Consider the following 21,565-nt stretch of genomic DNA (forward strand, 5'->3'; position numbering starts at 1 on the left):
AGAACGAACACTAAGAACGAGACTGAGAAGTCGCTCGTTCTGGAATGGAATAAGACTGAGAGATTACCTTTTTATTTAGGAATAAACCGAGTACAATTTTACCAAATGAGACGATCGTGACTTACAACATGAATCAGTTAAATGAACTGACTCTCGTTAACTCCAGCTAACATTCGAAGAACACCTCAGGTACGAGGACTCTAGGTTGGATACAACTAATATAGATGTACAAAGACTTTAAAGAATCATACGTAGAATAGTTCATATATAGAAGCCTAATGCCGGTCAATGACCGAACACGGTAAAGGGGATTCTACTAATTTTGGACGAACGCTGTTTCATCGATAATGATTAATTATAAACGAGTTCCAGTGCTTAGTATAAGACCGAGCACCATTCATTATGAGAATCTGATATGAGGCTGAGCACTACTAAAATTTTAACATAAAAGATTGATAAATAAGATTTTAAAGAAATTGTGTTTAAGAATAATTACCATATACAAATACATATATACATATACAAGATTTATGTTTATCTCCGAATATTCAGATGCACTACGCTTGGCCGAATGCTCAAGCACAATATTATCGCAAGAAGACGCTCGTCCTCAACTAGGGTTCTTTTCAAATGAAAGAATCAAATTTCAACCAAGACTACTAGAAACACCGAACGGTCAAGAACCGTTCAATGACGAACGTACATTATTATAGGAAAATTCATATTCAGAACGTATTTATTTTCAATTCATTTCTCATTACATAATTTCATAACTTTATAAAACTCATATCATACTAATAAATCACATTCCACATAAACAATCATATCAACATTCATACAATCCAAACATTTCAACCATCGTGCATAATATTCATTCAGTCAAATAACGGACGTTCATACAGAACAACAACATACAAATTAAGTTGAATAAGCTTCCCTTACCTCTAGCGTGAACGAGCGTTCAAGATATAAGATTGTGGTTTGCCTGACTAAGATTCTCCTATCTTTAACGTTCAATCAACTCTTCAAAGCAAAACAACCAACCGACAAACTGTTTCAGAAGAGTAATACGAACTCATACAACCAGGAGTTGGTTTGTAGGAGTCAGAAAATGAACGACTAAGGAGAAAAGACTTACCAGATCAGAAACCAAAACTGTTCGGTTCAGAATGAAGCTTAGGACACCGGGAACGTTTCTACGGTGCCTGAACGTAGATCGGAGTAGAGAAAAGGTGAGATTTCTTAGAGAGAAGAAAGAGTTTCTAGTGAGAAGGAGGAGAATGAGAAATTCAGAGTTTTGGGAAGAAGGTCGCATGCAGAAGAGAGTGGGAAGGAGGTTTCAGAAAAATTATTTTTCTTCCCACGTCAAACGAGCGTCCGCTCTTCTGCTGACACATGCATCCCACTATCTGATTTCTAATCCTCGTTACTTGACACCTGACGTCCGTTCAGAGGGGTTTTAGGTGCGTTTTTAATGAGTCTGACGGAATGGGTTTTGGATGTGTTTTACGAGGTCTGACAAAAACATTCCTGAAAACCATCACATATCACTCAAATAAAATATACACCATTCTCACAAATCATTTAAAATCAATTATGACCAATAATAAATTATTTAAACAATGCATTATGTACATATTTTTTATTTCTAAAAGTTTGGCTCCAAAGTATTGACTATAACACTTAAAGTAATAGAATATAAGACCAAAACAACTTGTGATGGTTCTTGGATTTTATTTTAAATAAACTATTTTAGAAAAAACTAAAAATTTAATAAATTTTGAAGGGGAAATTGATTATCATGTGGAAACGTTTTTAGAAAAATGGGTTTAAGATAAAAAGTGATAAAGAAAAAGTATATATATATGTTCTCTATGGAAATATATATATATGTATATATATATATATATATATATATATATGTATGTATGTATAAGAATATTTTCTACATTTATTGTCAAATTATATTACGTAACGATATGATAATCGATCCATGGTATGAAGATGTCACATTAGCCTTAATAACTCCCTTAAAACACGTATACAAAATTTTGAAATGTTTTTATTAAATATAATAGATAATTAAATTCAAGAATAAAGAACTATAAAATACTGTTAGCACATTTTCAATATTTAAAAAATATTGTATTATATGTATAGTTTTTGGAAGCTATAAAATCTATAGTTTATTTTTAATATAAGAATACAATATTTTAATATAATTTTTATTTTATTTTTCAAACCTTTAAAATTATCAAGATCCCATTAAAAACTGATTTACGAATATTGTAACTGCAAAATCCAAAGCAATATTATACTAAGGACTTTAAAGAAAGCCATAGCTAGAGAGAACGAAACATTTTGTGCGTTGAAAGTCGAGAAAAAAAAATAATGATTGAGCAAACACATTGTATAATTTACACACACAAAAAAAAAAGTAGTAATGTTAACAATCCAAGTCCGTAATTTGATTAAATTAAAATAATTTTTTTTCTTATTTTATGTGCGCGAAAATATGTTAATATATTATTTACAAATTTCATTATATGTATAAATATTTTTGTGCACATAATGCATATATATCATTAAGAAAAAATGAGAAAAATTTGTAGAAGGTTATAGAAAAAAAAATGAAAATATAGTTTTAAATAAACAAAACTCTTATAAACCGTTAAAATCGTGTTTATATTTTTTATCCTTTAAAATTTACTACATTAAAAAAAGTTATATTGAAAATAATTTTATCTAAACAAAATATATTGTTTCTATATTCTAAAATGCCATGTTTTAAAAAACTTAAATAAAGTTTTATAAGGGCTTTTATTTATTTTTCATTAGAATCAGAATTTCATTCTAATAATCTATATGAACTTTGGTAGCAGCCTTTATTATGTTGCTGGAAAAACAAAATTTTAATTATAATCATTTGCATCTAATTTGTAAGTAAAAGAAAAAAATATAAAAACAATAAAAAAAAAAACAGTTGATGACATCAAAGAAGATAGAGAAGAAAGTGGCTGGAAAACACGTGCCTAGTATTGTGTTTGAATAAGTAAGGCACATGCTTAGGTGGTTGGTTTGGACTAGTATTAGAATGAGAGGGTGTATGTGGATGTACGGAGAATGTCCGGTTTCAGGGAATGATTCATTGCACTACACCAATTTCTGCCAATATTAAACTTCTTTGCACCTTCTTTTCTTTTCTACAATCTCCTCCACACCTATCTTTCTTCTTTTTCCATTATAAATCCATTTCTTCACAACACGTATATATTAGATTGCACCCATTCCTCTCACAACACAAACACCATTCCCTGCATTGGATTCTCCCAAACATTCTTCCTTCTTCATCAGTTCATCGTTTTTGCCCTGCGCTGTGGGGTTGCTGCTCTCAAATGCTCTTGATCCTTCTCTTGCTCACTGTTCTTGTCGCTGTTTCTCTTCTTCTTTCTGGGTCTTCGGATTTTCAGCTGCTCCCATTCCTATTCCTGTCCCTGTGGATTTGCTGTCCCTACTCATCATGCCTACCCTTGTCAATTATAGTGGTAAGTGTTGCAAATTGCAATATGTCTACTCTTTGATCGTTTTGCTACTGTTTTGCAAGGCTTAAATTTCTTACATGTAAGATAAATAATGTTTCTTTGGCTCTTGGAAGTAGTGTTTTTGATGGGTTGTTTTCATGTGTTAATGTGTTTTACAGGTGATGATGAACTCTATTCTGGAGCTTCCTTTTATCAAAAAAATCTCATTGATTTGGGTCGCGTGTGTACTTTGGGTTCAAGTGTGGATGGGTACTACTGCAGTCCTAAGAAACGAGCTCGCATCAATGCCCCGGATGTTTTTGAAACTCCACGGCTCAGGAAAGATCAAAAGCCTACGATCGAAGTTCTTCCTAATGAATGTCTTTTTGAGATTTTCAGACGGCTCTCTAGTGGCAAAGAGAGGAGCTCTTGTTCCTGTGTATCTAAGCGGTGGCTCATGCTTATGAGCAGTATCTGCAGAGCTGAAATTTACAAGTCTGAGAATCTGACTGAGGGATCTGCTTCCTGTGATGATGAAATGGCATCGGTGGATGAGGATCTAGTAATCGAAGATGATGGGTATTTATCGCGGTGTTTGGAAGGGAAGAAGGCAACTGATGTGAGGCTTGCAGCAATTGCAGTTGGGACTAGTGCCCGTGGAGGACTGGGAAAACTGTCTATCAGAGGAAGCAATTCTGCTCGCGGTGTCACAGATGTTGGTCTCTCAGCAATTGCTCATGGCTGCCCTTCTCTTAGATCATTTTCTTTGTGGAATGTTTCTTCTATCGGGGATGAGGGTCTGTCCGAAATAGCAAAAGGGTGCCATATGTTGGAGAAGCTTGACATCTGCCAGGCTCCCTACATTAGCAACAAAAGTCTAATTGCAATAGCTAAGGGCTGCCCCAATTTGACCACCTTAAACATTGAATCGTGTCCTGAGGTTGGAAACGAGGGGTTGCAAGCTATAGCAAGGTCTTGCCCCAAGTTAAAGTGCATCTCTATCAAGGATTGTCCTCTTGTTGGGGATCATGGAGTATCAAGTCTATTATCATCAGCTGATAACCTTTCAAGGGTAAAGCTTCAGGATTTAAACATTACAGATTTCTCTCTGGCTGTCATTGGCCATTATGGAAAGGCAATTGTAAATCTAGTGCTCTCCAGTCTTCAAAATGTCAGTGAAAGGGGGTTTTGGGTCATGGGTGTTGCTCAAGGTCTGCAGAAGCTTATGTCACTTACAGTTTCCTCATGTCGAGGGATAACAGATGCAAGCATCGAAGCCATAGGTAAAGGTTGCATCCACCTGAAGCAGATGTTTCTGCGCAGGTGTTGTTTAGTGTCTGATAAAGGCTTGGTAGCATTTAGCAAAGCTGCAAGGTCTCTCGAGAGCCTGCAGTTGGAGGAGTGTAACAGCATCACCCAGTTTGGGATTATTGGTGCTCTTTCAAACATCAAAACAACATTGAAGTATCTCACCCTTCTTAAGTGTAAAGGAATTAAAGATATAGATGTGGAAGTATCAATGTTTTCTCCCTGTGAGTCTCTCCAACATTTATCCATTCGTAATTGCCCTGGTGTTGGAAATGCTAGCCTCACTATGGTTGGGAAATTGTGTCCCAAACTTCAGCGCGTTGATCTGACTGGACTTTATGGTGTTACTGATGCTGGCCTTCTTCCTCTTGTACAGAATTCTGAGGCTGGGTTGGTAAAGGTGAACCTTGCTGGCTGCGGCAATTTGTCAGACAACATAGTTTCAGAACTGACCAGGCTACACGGTGGAACACTTGAATTGCTAAATCTTGATGGATGCAGGAAGATTACCGATTCAAGCTTGGTTGCAATTGCAGATAACTGCCTTCTGCTTAAGGATCTAGACATGTCAAAGTGTGCAATCACTGATGCTGGAATAGCTGTTCTTTCTAATGCCAATCGGCTTACTCTGCAAGTGCTTTCTTTGTCAAACTGTTCTGGTGTAACTTGCAAGAGTGGACCTTCCCTAACAAATTTAGGCCAGACCTTGGTTGGATTGAATCTTCAGAATTGCAATTCAATTGGCTGCAACACAGTTGAGTTGCTAGTGGAGAAGTTGTGGAGATGTGACATTCTGGCTTAATCATGGCCTGAACCAATTCAATTGTCATAGTTGTTTTCCAGGGAACTTTGGCGGACCCTTTCTTCAGCCCTTTTTTCAAGCATTTTCCGTGCAGAAATGCTTGTTACAACCCTTTTGGCCTTGCTACTAGAGGCCACTTCCTTTGTGCTATGGTCCCCTGAGTTTACTATGTCCTGGTTGGTTGATGGCTGCCACTGGAAATAGATAGTGTACATTGTATATGTTAAACTCTCTTTTTGTCTTGCTGGTTGTTTTGTACTAAGATGTTTTAGTTAGATATATTCATACTACTAATACAATAACCAAAATTTGATTTCGTACAGTTTTTGTTTGAGTTTTAATCACACCTTAATTGTCAATTATAGTTTACTAAACATTTAACTATCTTCTGGCGAGTTTGATATTAAGGTTAATAGTTATTTTTGTAATTGCACTACTTTTTACCTCACAGTTAATGTCCAAATCAATGTATATCGATATTTTTCGACTTTTAATGTTCAATACAAAAATAAACATTTTATTACGAGACATTAAATTTACAAAAATAAACATTTTATCAAGAGACATTAAATTCACGTTAAATTAAATTAACGTCGATTTTAAGTCTATCATGGTCGCTGAACTACAAAATTTTGTTTATGAAATATCTTCTCGAGGGGTAACACTGCAAGTAAATTAAGGTCGGTGATGGTATAGGCTGACATTAATATACGTATTTTAACGTTGTGTAGCGTAGTTTTTATAATAATAATACTAATAATAATAATAATAATTATTATTATTATTTATAATAAGCATGTAGCTATGGCAATACAGTTAAAAGTATTTCACCACATAGTTAAAATTCAAATAAAAGTAAACGTGTTGAATTAAAAGTGGAAATTTATGTAAAATGATCTATTCTGAACTGTTATTTTTTCCTCTAATCTCTTTCACCCATACGAAATTTTACCATTCTTCAAATTTATATTCGCAAATTAAGGCAAATCACTAGAAACAAATACCTAAAATATTGAGTCCCGTTGTAATGATATATTCATGGAAGCAAACACACCATAATTGATTCGATGAAATTTAGTAATTCGCTGAACACATACTTAAAATGCTCACCCAATTTCTGTAAAGAAAATCAAATTAGATAAATCTATAAAATATAATAGGAATAATCTATAAAGAAAATTAGCCACAAGTCCATACACATCCAAAGAATAGGCATATTGTACATAACACACCAAATACACGCTTCAACCACCAAATATACGTAGAAAATGTGGTAAACAAAATTTAAAAACATTAAATATTGATATCTTCTAGTTAATTCATATTATATTAAATGATAACTTAATAATAAAATATTATATCGTATTTACAGTAACTTTTTTATAAATTTAATTTATATTAAATAATCATTTGAAAATATTTTTATCACGTTGAATAGTTTCATATTATTTAAGTATCGAACTAAAATAATTTAATATTTTTTTTTCATCCTCTAAAATATCTTAACAAAACAGTGATGAATGAGTTTAAAAATTTGTTTATATAATTTATTTATATTAAGTAATAACTTGATATTTAATACCAATTTAAATATATTTACACTCCATTGATTTGAATTTAAATCAAATTATATTTTTATACATAAATACATTTAATAAAGGTGGCTTTTCTTTCTTTTTATTATAATAGATTGTAGATTTGGAACTGAGGTGGAAAACAAAAGACACATGTGGACGAGTCTTCAAGACTTTATTAGTATACATACGTACGCGGCTACCTGGTAGACCCAAGTAAAGTGAGCGCAGTGTTGGAAATACGTTTCGGCTACAGTATTTGCCTTTACCTTGGCTTTTCGTTTTTAACTTTTCCGCAGTTGCCGATTCAGCCACTCTCATGGCCCCTGAACAAATCACGCCGTCGGTGCCTGAGGAGAGAGGCGCCGGTGGCAAGCTCCGAAAACCAGCGCCGAGAAAGCCGCTTCCTAGCCCTTACGCACGTCCGCCGGAGGCCACGCGCCAGCGTTGGATTTCGAAGCTCGTCGATCCTGCCTTGCGCCTAATCGCCGGCGGAGCCACTCGTCTTCTCCCTTCCATCTTCTCCGCCCCGACTCCTCCCTCTCCTATCCTTTGCCCTACCTCTGCCGCTGATGATCAAGGTTACATTCCTTTTTGTTTTTTCTCTCTGTATTTCTCTCGTTTAATCTTTTGCTCTGTTTTGTTTTTTGTTTTAAATTTTTGATTTTTTTTCTTTCTGTTATCTGTATTAGCAAATTAACGTTTGGCTTGTGGCAACATCCGCAACTGTTAGAATATATGATTATGTTTCTTTGCCAATAGTTTAAAATTAATCAACGAGTAATCATTATTGCAAGCATGGGCATTCGCTCTGTAGTGATTAGAAAGAAAATAAAATGCGAGTGCTTATAGTCGATTTAAATGGCAGATTTGGTTTGCTCCAGAGTTGATGCGTATATATGTTACGGTTACTAGGAGCTGTTAATTCTGCTATTCTTTTCCTCGACAGATATACGTTGTTTGATGTCGAATGATAGAGTTTGAATTTAGAATTGTTAATTTGTTAGCCGTATTATAGTTCTTTCTCTCCATTGTTCAACCCTTAAAACTATATCAGTTTTATTTTAATTTTAGTGGCAAAAAGGGTACGAAGCACACTTAACTCACTTAAAAAGCTATGGTAGTTAATAGACTCAAGGAGCAGTCGCCCCAAAATAGTTATAGCGGAATGCTAAAAAATAAAGAAATATTCCTATTATTAAAAGCATATTCATTATGAAAAACAAACAGAGAAGAAAGAGAGACGGGTTTTTGAACTCACTGAAGATTGGTTGGGAAACTCACTGGAAACTGGTGGATTAGCACCAGGGAATGAAGAACCAACTTGTGGATATCTGAAAACTCACTGGAAAGTCGTCTGTGAGCAGCTGTAACAAGGCAAGAACAGAACAAACGAAGAAGTTGCAGGTGTTAGGGCAAAGAAAACAGAGAGGAACGAGAAGCGAGCAAGAATGAACACTAAATGCGTTAGATTTATTAGGCTGAGAGTTCTACAAGTTTGCACCGTAAAAACCTCCTGACTGATCATACTGGTTTTAGGTACAAACTTAACTTCCAGCGTTTTCTTGCTGTAGTTGCTCTGATTTTGGCTGCAGTGTGTGCTGCATCACAGCCGTCAACTGCCCTTGGAGGAGTGGTTGGGTGTCTCTCCTATGAACTCTGACACTGCACAGCTATAGTTCTCAGATGATAACCATGCTTAAAGCAAAGTTTAAGATCGTTGAATTAATAACAGAATTGAATATTTAATGTTTATCTCTATTGTTTTCACCAAAAGGATTGTTGAGTTAAACTATAGGGACTGTTTGGTTCGGTTCATAGGAGGGAGGTCGTAGGGGTTTTAACTATTGATATACTTTTTTATACTTATAACATGGTTATCAAACTCTCGAATTAACTCGTAAACTCGCACGAGTTTATGTTCCCATACATGACTTCTGAGTTAACTCGGAAGTAAACTCTTTTCTGCGTAAACTCGGTAAAATCGACTGTGAAATCGGTAGGATCGTGTAGAATCGCGAATTTGGAACGATTTTGCGAGCTTGAAAGGGGGAAAATTAAAAAAAAACGAGGTCTTTTGGGGTTTAGGGTTTCATGACCTGATTGTCACTATCTCTCGCGTCCCTCTATCTCTCTCCATGGTCATGCCATCGCCTCACCTCCTTAATGAAATGCATCAAAATTAATGACAATAATCCAAGTATTTATGTTTTACAATATTTATTTTTATGAAAAATATATCTATAAATTTTATTTATTTAGTTATATAATTTTGTAGACTTATTTGAATTAAGATATTATTTATATAATATTTTTTCATTTGAAGTAAACTCTTACGAGTTTACGAGTTGAGTTTCACGAGTTTAAGTAAACTCTCAAGTTTGATAACCTTATAACTTATAACTTTAAAATCCAAAGCATTGATAGTTATATTTTAGTCATTATTGTTGACTTGTTTCAAATACCCTTCCCCTCTCCTCCAAATCCTTCAATATTCGAGGAGAGCAGAAATTAGACCGGGAGGAATTTTCCTAATTTCTGCTCTCTTCCTAAAAATTAAACCATACAACTGTCCTGCCTTCCATTTCCCTTCAACCAATTACTATGTAAGTGTCGATATCTGTGAAACTACTAAGCTACTTAAAGTATACTTTCTCATTTCGTCCAAATATATATATTTTTATTGGAGTGACATTTATTGAAGCTCAATATTATTATTGGAAGTACATTGTTATTATTCCTAATCCCGGTTACTTCATGTTTAGTAAATGTTTAAAGTTCTGGAGATTGGTGAGTGGGTATCTATTATCTCATTCAGCTGTTCGACGTGTTAATGACAAAGTAAAATCTGGTATTTGTATTTTAGCAACAGGAAGGGCTTTGTTTGAGCATTTAAAATGCTTGGTAAAGAACCTAATGGATTAAGGTTGTCAAAGAGGACATGGGTTGCATATTTCTTTCCAGGTGGCCTTTGGATGATTCAAGATTGTGAGGAGTTAGGAGCATGATAAGACTTACGTTTTTTAATCTTAAGATTGTGGATTCTGTGTTCCTTTTTTATTTTACTAGAGTTTTAGATATGCAGAAAATTATCACCATTTCGAACTACAGTTAATTTTATTTTAGTATTTTTTGTAGTTCCCTGTATAGCTGTAAAGGCTTTCTCCTTATTGTAAAATCAGAGAAGATTGACTAATGGTCACAAATTTTTCCTCTCATGTATTCTATACTTTTCTCTTTTCTCCCTGTCATAACTTGCTATTTGAGCTTTGACAATTGAGTAATAATATCTTGAATGAAATTATTCTCTAGTTCCCCTGAACCTTCTAAATTCTCAATTTCCCAAGTATATTATCCTTCATTCTGTCTATATTTAGGTTCTATCTTCTATGTGTTCACTGTAAATCATCTTATGCTTGACAAATGTTGAATATTTATTTGCTGTCGCTTGTGCTTTCAGCTTGTGGACGCAATGAGCCCTTTTAATGGGAATTAATTCTGCTGCCTATTCTTCTTATTTGTTTCATATATAATATAATTTTCTGATTAATGTAGAATATGGTGATTCACTTAACTTTCGGATAAAATTTTTCACTGTCAATAGATGTATGGAAAACTGGTGACAGTCATGAAGATGGTTCGCACAGAAGTAATCTACATGTAAGAAACGTTTACACTTCTCTGAAACTAGAAAAAATGCTTCTAATTTTTAGCAGATTTACCCAGTCTGTCTAGAAATTTTTATGAAGTTCAGCCACAAAAATTTACCAACCAAAACTATATACTTTGTTTGCTTGGACATTTTCTAAATCCTAAAACTATATAAAGCTAAAGAAGTTGAAATTATTACATGAAAAGTTGTAAAATCCTATAACCTTTGGTCTCTGTAAATAAGCAAAAGGAACTGAAACCAAATTCTAATTCAAAAACTCATTACCAGTTTTTTAATCTGTGTTCATTTTAATTAGTCTCTTGCTTTTTGCATTCTGCTTGTTTGAGGAAAAATTGAGAGGAATAAATGAAAGGAGAGAAAGAATATAAATAAAGATACATTTTCTCTTATTTCGTTGATGTGGAAAAGAAGAGACAAGTTGACTTGAAGAAGCAAGCCTCAATTTTCTTTCCAACCTTTTCAATTCAATTTAACTTTCAAAATCTTTTATACCTTAATTTTTTTCTCCATTCAGGCAGATGGTCTCTTTCATCATTCCAAATCTGTACACCCTTCTATTCATTCCTGTCATGTGATTAATTGTTGCTTATCTGAATTTTACCTTATATATAGGTAATCATTTTTCTTTTTCTCTACATCATAAACCTTAGATTTCTTTATATGAATCTCTTTTCAATTAAAATGATTAAACAATTTTGTTCGTCTCACTCAGCTATTTCTGTACTGAGTGTCACTGCTCATAATGTGGGTTTTGTATCTTAAATATCCATTTTGTAGTGTAGTAGGATGTTACTGCATTTTATTCCTTTTTATCACCTCCATATTTTTATTGTTGATTATGGTTATTATTTTGAAGCTTTTGGCGTCCAAATCATCTGAAATTGCCAGTTCTAATGACATCAGTGGTAAACTGAAAAGCAGTTTAGATTTGGCTGTTTCCAGACAACATGAAAAAGTAGAGAAATCTGATAAAGACGGGTTTTCTGATATTGAGCAGTTGGTCAAAGGGAAGAAATTCTCTAGGTACATTAGTTTAATTTTTAAAAATTAAATTTCTTTTTCCTTGCTTGAATTACTCACTCCTTATTTCACTGTGAAAGTTATTCATGTTGTACTTCAAATTATTTGTCCCAATATTCTGGACCTTTATTTTCATCCTTCGTCAACAGTAATAAGTGTTTTTCTTTGGCTGTTGAAGTAAAAAATTTTCATCGTTACCATTTTTTAGTTGATTAATTAATTTATATTTCTCTTTACATTTGATATGGGAATGTCAGAGAGAACCAAAACATGCCACATTTGGATACTGTTAGGATGCATTGGTATGTTATTAGCAAACGTGTTTCCTATTTGGTGAAGCTAGGGATTATTAAGCATTTTGGGCCGATGAGTTAGGATTAAATTTGTTACAAAAATTCTCTCATATTATATATATATATATATATATATATATATATATATATATATTATTTTTCACTTCTTGGTTCCTAGTAGAAGTGGAGGTTTAATTTTTTACTTTTTAATTGAGTAGAGACTGTAGAATATTGTAAAATGTTTATAAATAGTAATAAACATTAATTAGAAGGTTACATGGTAATCTTTCATTCTATCCCATTTTAGTTTTTTTTAAACAAAAGAATATTTAATTAAAAAAGTGGAAATTTATTCTCGCAGTCTTTCCCTTCCAAGCTTTCCCTTAGTGAAGGAAGTATTTTTTTTTTGGTATTCCATGGACTATGGATGTACCATGCCTAACAATCTTTAATCTCCTCATGTAGAGATGAATTTGATCGTTTAGTGGCAGTGATAAATTCAAGGGTAATGGACCTTTGTAATGTTGAACAAGGTAAGGAAAATACAAGTTTGACTTCTAGCAAAGATGCTGAGCACGGACCTCCGAATGTTTCAAATGAACAAAGGAATGAAGAGTCAGCTGGAGCTATATGGGGAACCTCAACACCTCTTGTGTCAAAAGTGAGTAGTGCAACTTGTTTAAATCATTCACTTTTACTTCTAGATTATGATCAATCTCTTTGCCTAGACTTGAAATCTTTTTAGCAATGAATTGTGTCTTGAAAATCCAGACAAGGTTCTATATATTAAAATCAACATTAACCACAAATAAGATATAGTCCTAATCAAGATGAATGCTCCTATTGGGTCCTATTACAAAAAAGGTTTGTGCATGCAGATTTCCATGGATAAAATTTGGAATGAATACAAAATGGATTCCTTTAATAGATACCCATGGGTAATGCTTATTTTATTTACCCTCTTGTTAACTGCTATCTATACCTATGTATACGTCGCCTGTTAATATTTTAAAGGCTTAAATATGTTTAGTCCTCTAAATTGGAGACACCAACTTTTTTGTTATGCAGTTAAAATTTCAAATTTTAGCCCTTCGATATTGCAACATTCTAATTTTAGTCTTTGGGATTAGATGACGTTAGTGATGTTGATGATGTAGCAAATTGTGGTCTACTCAGCATTTGCTATGTAGATTTAATTGAGTGACATAGTTTTTTGAAAATTTAGACTTAAATATGGTTTTAGTTTTCCAAATTAGGGACACAGTTTCTTTTGGTCTTCCAAATAAAGATTTTCATTTTTATGTCCTCTGATTTTCTGAAATGCTATTTTTAGTTCTTGAGGCTAGACGACATTAATGATGTTCCCTTTTTGCCATCATTATTCAAATTCTCAGTCAATCTATGCAAACACCTTACAACATTATACTTACAACCTATTCAGCTAATGTATGAATGCTTATTTTATGAGGGTTACACTTTCCATATATTCTTCATCTCCATCGCTGTTGTATCTTTCTACTGGTCTAGGGATGGAGGAAATATCAATAGCAAAACTTCTATTTCATTTCTCTAATTCTGATCCAGTCCCACTATGGAATTTGTTTGAGACGAATTAAATTCTTTTCCTAAACATTTGCATGCATAGTTCTTTAAATTTCTGTTTCAAAAGTGAATATGGAGTTTTACTGTTACCTAAATATTGAATCATCTTAGGATGTAGAACACGCCTTTTTGGGTCAGGCATAATTTTACTTTTCTAAGATAGTCAAGTTAACAATTGTCCAGGTTCAGGATGAAATTGGTGCTTCACCAATAGAGATTGCTAGAGCTTACATGAATTCTCGTGTATCAGAGGCAGGTCCAAGTTCTAAGAACACGATTCATGTTGTTGAAAACACGGTGTTGCATGGTGTTGAAGGTGCAATAAAACCATATGATCCAGCACCATCAAAGAAGTCGTCAACATGTTGGCCAGGTTCTGTGGTGCAGGATGCTTACATAACACCGCAAAGTCAGAGAAGATATGGACTTCATAATTTCCCCCGTACTCCTTATTCTAGAACTCTTTTGACAAAGTCCAAATCAAAGGTACTTTTGTTTTTTGTTTTCTTATATTTCAATCCTTCTAGTTGAATCCCTACTTGTAATATTTTTTTTTCTCTGTTTTTCTTCACCAGTTCATTCACATGCAAGGAGAAAACAACCACATTTCATCAACTCCCATCCTTCAATCAAAGACTGCTATGTATCTACAGGTACCTTTCACTATAATGATCCTTTCATGATTGCATATCACTTGTAATTTGTAGTGTGTCAATTCTCTTTACAGTCTGCAAATCACTGAAAATGTAAATCACTCTCTTGATGCCTTTGTGTCCTGTGATATTTTTTTATGCTCTGCTGTATCTTTGTACCTGTTCTTGTTCAGTACTTTAAGATATTATGGATATAAACATGCATACATTTAAATAATGATATTTGTTGAAAATATTAGTGATAATAATACAAGTCACGGAGGACGGTATTGCTATGTTGCTGTGTTGAGAAGAAAGAGATTTAGAAGAAATAAGATTAATTCTGTGTATTGTGTACAAACGAGTATTCTTATTTAAATGAAGAAGAGACCAATAATACAAAACAAAATCAATATATAATATTGAGAAATATTTGGCAAGATATTTCCCTATTAAATCATACCATGTCCCTCTATTTAATGTGATCAAATCATATCTCTAACATAATCAAATTATATCTTCAACACTACCCTCAAGTTGGAGCATATTTATCATACATGTTAAGCTTGTTCCAAATGTCATCAGCACAAGATCCCTCGAGAGACTTTGTAAACATATGAGCCAATTGGTTGTTGAAGTTGACAAAGTAAATAATTACAAAGCTACTAAATATTTTCTGGACATGACTTTCTAAATGTTAAAGTAACAGTCAATCTCTAATTTGCTTCTTTCTTTCAAATCATATATTCAACATAATTGTTAAACTATAGGAAATAGAGTCATTGGGCTGAAACCACGTGTTTTTGGAGATAACATTTATTTATAGGGAGAAGACAAAGTCAATCTAATCAATAGATGATATATGTTCTAATAATAAAGATGTGATACAGGAATAAATAAAAACAATCCTAGATATTCCTGATTCTAAAAGATTATGAAGAATATATTCTTGATTATGAAAGATTTGTCTTATTTCTATAATTATAACACTCTCCCTTAAGCCAGAGCATGCAAGTCAACTGTTCAGCTTGCTGCAAACATTATCGATCCTTGGTCCTCTTGGAGTCTTGGTGGTGAATATGTCTGCCAATTGTTCACTAGAGTTGAACTCTAGACTTTAGCTTTTCTCTTTAGAAATGACAATTTACCTCAATATGTTTCGTACTATTTTGAAAGACAAGATTGGAGGCAATGTGTAGTGCTTTTTGGTTTTCCCATATGGGGTGCATTTGGGATTTTAGTTTTTAAGTTTAGGGTCTTAGAGGAGTCATTTTAGCCATATGAGCTCCCAAGTGACTAATGCCAGTGCCTTGTATTTTGTTTCTATACTTGGTAATGCACCAACATTTTGTTTTTTACTTTTCCATGATATTAAGTTATCTCCAACTAGAACAAAGTACCTTGAAGTGGAGCCTCTATCGCTTGGTGACCCTGCCCAATCAATGTCATAATACTGAAACAATTTGAGTATCTCCATTATCTTCATAAATAAGGCCTTTGCCAAGAACATTTTTGACATACTTTAAGTTCCGTACAATTGCGTCCTTGTGGTCTTCACAAGAGTTTTAGAATTGAATTACTATGCTTCATGGCAATGGTAGCACGAGTCACATAAGTCATATTTATCAATGTGGAATTTCTAACAATAATCAAATAATATCTTTAACAATTTTACAATAATTTATTTATTTCTTTTTTCACATTTTACTATCGATTTGTAACAATTTTTTTTTATTATACTAGCCAAATTTCCAAATCTTTGCTTTTGTAACTTCTATTTTTCTAATTTAGAATTCAGAATGGCCATAGAAGTAATGCATTATTCTTATGCATTCTATTTTACCCTGTTTTATAAAGGTTGTTTGACACTAAATTCTTAATCTGTGGTTGAGCTTATTTTTTTTTTTAATTTTCTGTCATTTGAATTTTATTTCTGAAATTTATTTCTTTGGATTGTTTTTTAAACTAGGATTTTTTTTTCTTTCTTTTGGCTCCTGCTTTAATTATGTTAAACTCAGGATAAATCTAAAGCTGGAGGATCAGAAAGTGGATATGGATCTGTTGGACCTATTCGTCGGACTAGGCATAGGGTTGGTGCACAATCTTCTTCAAGAAAACCAGTTTATTCATCTCTGAATGGTCCTTCACACAGGGAAAGTTCTGGTGTTGATAGTTTCACTCCTGTTGCAAAGAGCATAGAAACTGTTGGGACAGGCTCCACTCATAAGCCACTGGTCTTTCCAGTGGGTGTTCCAACAGTACACATGCATTCCAGTTTGATGGCTAAGAAAATATTAGACCATATTGATAGAAACATTCCCACACCTAAAGAGAAATTTGCTGAGCTGAAGCAGGCACCAAAATGGAGGAACTCTGAATCTTCTACTGAGTTCAGTACTATCTTTTCAAATGAAGATAATGTCTTGCATAAATTAAATGATTTTAGCCCTCAAAAATCTGATGGGCTTGAAGGAAAGAAATCTACTTTATTGAATGAAAGCCAGGGAAACTACCACGCTCGTACTCAACTGAAGGATAGTTCTGATAAATCTATGGAAGTTAGAAAAGAAGAAACTTTGGTGCCTGATGTGAATGCTTATAATAGCAGCAACTCCAGACTTGGAAATGATGTAAGCACTACACAATTTTTCTTCTCTAATTATATATTGGCTGTAAAAGGTTTTCCTGTCTAACTATCCAAATTTGTGTTGATAATCTTATTGAAAAATGTGAGAGAGGGTAGGAGGGTCCAATGCTGAGGTGGGTTCGAAATGTGAGAGAATGATGCATGCGTATGATTTGTTAGTGGAGTGATGTGACGGTAGGGTGGAATTGGCTTGGACATTTGAGAAAAACTAGGCACGGTTTACTGCATAGGATATTTTGTCTTACATTTTTTATCATCTTCAGTCTTCTATATTCAGGCACTGTATTATCCTAATGAGTCAGATTTCAGCACTAATATACTGAATTTACTCTGAATTTCTTTCTTTTCTATTATATTTTGGTATCTATAATCTGGTATAGTGGTATCAGAACTCCTGATTTTGGGAGCTTTGGATGGTCAATGCGCTAGCTGGAATTGTGTCATGGGTAGAAACCTTGGAGAATTGTTGCCACGAATACAGGAACATAAACTAAATGTGGTAGGGTGTGATAGGGTGACTGCTGAAAAGGAATCTTTGGAGATGCACCACAGAAGGGTTTTGGGTGCCATGGTTGAGGGGATGACAGTTGAGTGGGTTAGAAATGAATTTTGGTTTCTTGTTCTTGGATTCACGAGTCTCCCACCTCCTTGTTAAAAGGTATAGAGTTGGAGATACTGCTCTTCGCCAGGGACCACATCTAAGGATGGATCAATAGGGAGACCCTCAAAATCCGTGGGACTTTCTTTATCTCCAGCTTTAAATGTGATTAAGGATTTCTCTTTTGTAAGTAGTTAGACTTAGTCGCTTCTTTCTCTGTTTTAACACAAGTTCCTACCACATAGGCGATGATGCGAGAAGCCGAATTTCGAGTAGTCAATTTATTGATTGTTTTAAACCCTGTAATTTTTTTTATACTCATCATGCTACATTAATTATTGGTTGCTAATAATGAGAACTAAATGTACTGAGGTGCTAACTTTGCAGGATGCTACGAAACTGAATCTCCCAAGGGGAGGCCATCCTTATGGTGTAAATCAAGAAAAGCAGGCTCCCACTAACCCTGCCACCATTAAGCCAGTTTTACCTCCTATTGCTATTAAGAAGCCCGAATCAAGATGGACAGTAGCATCCGATAACGGCTCTGGATTTACCTTTCCTGTTTCAACTTCCTCTTCTGTATTCTCTGAGCCACCAACTCCATCCATCATGCCTTTGTTTTCTGCTGGGGATCAGCACCAATTAAAAGAAGGATCTACTGAGCTGTCCTATAGTTTTGGTTTGAAAAAGTGTCCGGCCATAGTTTTTTGCTTCCCTTCCACAAGCAATACTACTGTTCAGAATGAAGCTGGTGACCCGAAGTTTAACTTTGGTTCAACAAAGAAGACAAATTTATCATTCAGCTTTAAAAACAACGCTGTCAGCTGCTAAATCTAACGGCAAAACTTCCAAAACTGTCCGAAATATATCTGTACTTCAGAGTACGTTTTCTTTTCTTTTGTTCTTTATGAGAAAATGAGTAAAATGAAAGCCGTTTTGAAACGGAATTGTGTGGTTTATGCGGTCCTTTCCTCAGTCTCGTGTACCTTTTTTTTTTTGTCCTTATTTCACTGTCACAACTTAATGGAATACTAGGAAATTTTGGCTATTTGATATCTCTATAATTTTAGAGGCTTGTGTTCACAGATCATACAAATCTGGACCTGCACACAATTGTTATCAACAGTCTTGAATTTTCTCTAGGAAGCTAAAGCCATAAATGGCGTTCCCGAATCTTGGGTTAGAAGTTAACTTCAGTGATAGGTAGATTAATATGAATGTCATATTATAACAATACTGCTTTTGTAAGTGAAATATAGAATTTTCGTTGTGCCGGATATATGTAGGAGTAGTAGTAAACATGATTAATTAATTTTTGGTTCACAATTAAAAGGAATTTGGTAGCTATATGTATCTCAATAGTTATTTAAGAAGTAGGATGTATGTTTCCAGAAAAAAATGAAAAACAAACAAAAATAGTTTACTATTCTATCTTCCAACACTACAAATGTGGTATAATGTAATTCAACTAGATAGAGATGCCTTTGTGGTCTCGTCATGCGCATCTCTAGAAGATAATGTAAAGGTGATTCTGGTTCTTATTACTAATCCCATATTCATAATACAATTGAATAGACAAGCAATTAACACAACTCATAATCACATAATCATATTTTTTTAGTAACGAAGTATTTACCATAACATGCTTGATAAACAAAAGAAGAAGATTTCTGGTTGTGGTATACAAAGACTGAACACACACGTGCTTAAGTTAAGTAAATTGATTTCTAAAGGCTTTGAAAAACTGAGAATATGTGAAATTTGTTAAAAGGAAAAGCAAATAAACGATCTTTATGATATGAGAAAAAATGTTTTTCCTTCAAGATCTTTAGAATTTTGACATATAGACTTGTTTGAACCTTTAAGTGGTGAAAATTATATGCTTTAGTTCTGTATTTGTTCCTACCACAGTTTTCAATTCTTATGTCCTTAACTATTCGTGTATGAATGACACAATGTCAGCAGTTTTCTTATCATCCATAAATAACATTATAAATATATAATATTTACGTTATTCAACAAGTGCTTTCATAGCTCAGTTGGTTAGAGCACCCGTTTAGTAAGCGGGAGGTCTTGAGTTCGACTCTCAATGAAAGCAGCTTTACTTTTTGATGTTTTTCGTTTGGCATTTATTTTATGCAGCATTTTCAAATTACGAAATGGCCACTATTAGATTCGCTCACCTTTAGTATGGGCTTAGCCCAATCAAGAACAAATTAGAGGTGCAGAGTGAAACTGCCCAAATTAATATTTTAACTTGAATTATAAAACGTTAATATATTTATGTGTTAATCATACCATTAAATCATGATTTTGTATGCTCATGGTTACTTATGTTCAAATTAAAATTTGAACAAGAATAATACCATTATCAAATAAATTTATATTTTAAAAAAACATACTAAAGAGATGTTAGATTTAAAAAGGAATATTTTGAATAAAATTAAAAAACATTTCAAATTTTTTGTTGCAATTACTCTTATTATAATAGGGTCCAGTATTATAGATGAAATATTTTATGATAGTCCTACGAGAATTTTTCGATTTGATCTACAACACATAATTTAAGTTTAAACTTTTTATATTAGTTAAAAATTCTTCATAATAAGTTTAACTTAGTCTATTAATTTATATAAAATATCATAGAATGTAAAAAATTAATATAAAAATTAATTTTTACGACAGTTTTAATTTATATAGTTTTACTCATTTTTTACGGATTTAGTTATATCTATTATAGTATTTTCAGCATATGTAAATATTAATATTTTAGATATAATTTATAATAGGTATTTTTATAATCATATAAAAAATACGATCTATTATAATAGGTATTTTCATGGAAGGAGTTTGAGAAAGTGAAAGATAAGTTGAGCAGCTGAAAGCAGAAGTAATCTTAGAGTTTGGTTGTTAGTTAAAATATAATAATGTTTTCCAAAGATGATAATCTGTACAACTTCTTCAGCTTGTACAAGTAATCAATATTAGAAAAGCAGAAAAGTAGCTTTATCCAACAATAATAGTTGCATTTTGAAACAAGTGGATGACAAAAAGTAAAAGTAGCAAGAATCTAACTTAAACCATCTAACGTTATTCTATTATTATTTTTATTTAACTTAATGTAATATTATTCTCATAGAAAAGGTTTATACATAAACTAAAGATAAGGGATAAGAACTCTTATGATTTTAATGTTTATTTAGAAGTTCTGTCGAAACGCGTGTAACTTGTATGGATTCGTGTTTTGAAGTTGATGAAATATGAAGAATAGGTAGCTAATAGACTATTTAGTAATACGGAATCATAGCTTATACCCACTTCATCAACAACAACTCACGTAATCTTATGTTAACTAACATGGAAACATGCTGTTGCTATCATTTTCTTACTAATGCTGTCCTTCATTACTTTTCCACTTAATTCAAATTTATTATTTATTTAATATATTATTTTATTTATTATTTATTATCGAATCCTTTATTAACCAATTATTATTAACGTGTAATTTCATATTACACCGTGTTGTCCTTAGGGACAGGTAAGAATGATAGTGACCCCATTTGATATTTATTTGATGAGAGTGCTGATAAATAAATAATGAGGTCTTATTATTATTATTATTATCATTTGTAATACACAAATTAAGAATATTATCTATCTTTAATATAAGATCAGAACAGGAAAAAAAAAGTTATAGCTTCTAAAATATATTAATCGGTTGGGTGTTGATTGTTTGAGTTATGAAGTATTAATTACACGTTGAGAAAGGAACCTGAAAATTCTGACCACAAAAACAGAATTCAATGCATACAGCTACTTCGTTATTGCATACTTTATATGCATATATACTCACAACTCAACTGAATCATATATTTAATACTAGTTTGCGCCTTGT

The 21,565-nt window shown here is 33.2% G+C and overlaps 2 protein-coding genes and 1 non-coding gene across 4 annotated transcripts; all 3 read left to right on the plus strand.

Annotated features, from left to right (window-relative positions):
- Nucleotides 1-3,028: 3,028 nt before the first annotated feature.
- Nucleotides 3,029-5,953, plus strand: LOC124819883 (EIN3-binding F-box protein 1-like). Its single transcript, XM_047291489.2, has 2 exons — nucleotides 3,029-3,545; nucleotides 3,701-5,953. The coding sequence occupies exons 1-2, from the start codon at nucleotides 3,521-3,523 to the stop codon at nucleotides 5,629-5,631; spliced, it is 1,956 nt and encodes a 651-aa protein (XP_047147445.1). The 5' UTR covers nucleotides 3,029-3,520; the 3' UTR covers nucleotides 5,632-5,953.
- Nucleotides 5,954-7,419: 1,466 nt separating this feature from the next.
- LOC124834911 (nucleoporin-like protein) lies at nucleotides 7,420-18,739 on the plus strand. Of its 2 annotated transcripts, XM_088106001.1 has the most exons (8): nucleotides 7,420-7,786; nucleotides 10,810-10,865; nucleotides 11,735-11,901; nucleotides 12,657-12,852; nucleotides 13,977-14,279; nucleotides 14,369-14,446; nucleotides 16,444-17,055; nucleotides 18,058-18,739. In XM_088106001.1, the coding sequence occupies exons 1-8, from the start codon at nucleotides 7,525-7,527 to the stop codon at nucleotides 18,499-18,501; spliced, it is 2,118 nt and encodes a 705-aa protein (XP_087962127.1). In that variant the 5' UTR covers nucleotides 7,420-7,524; the 3' UTR covers nucleotides 18,502-18,739. The 2 variants fall into 2 exon arrangements, with proteins under 2 accessions (XP_087962127.1, XP_087962128.1); XM_088106002.1 differs by lacking the exon at nucleotides 10,810-10,865 and having other exon boundaries at nucleotides 7,646-7,786.
- Nucleotides 18,740-19,694: 955 nt separating this feature from the next.
- TRNAT-AGU (transfer RNA threonine (anticodon AGU)) lies at nucleotides 19,695-19,768 on the plus strand. Its single transcript has one exon. It is a non-coding gene; the product is annotated as a tRNA-Thr (tRNA).
- Nucleotides 19,769-21,565: the final 1,797 nt, after the last annotated feature.

This window comes from Vigna umbellata, chromosome 2, assembly GCF_029865625.1.
Source record: "Vigna umbellata cultivar VRB3 chromosome 2, Vumbellata_1.0, whole genome shotgun sequence".
Classification (NCBI taxonomy): Eukaryota; Viridiplantae; Streptophyta; class Magnoliopsida; order Fabales; family Fabaceae; genus Vigna; species Vigna umbellata.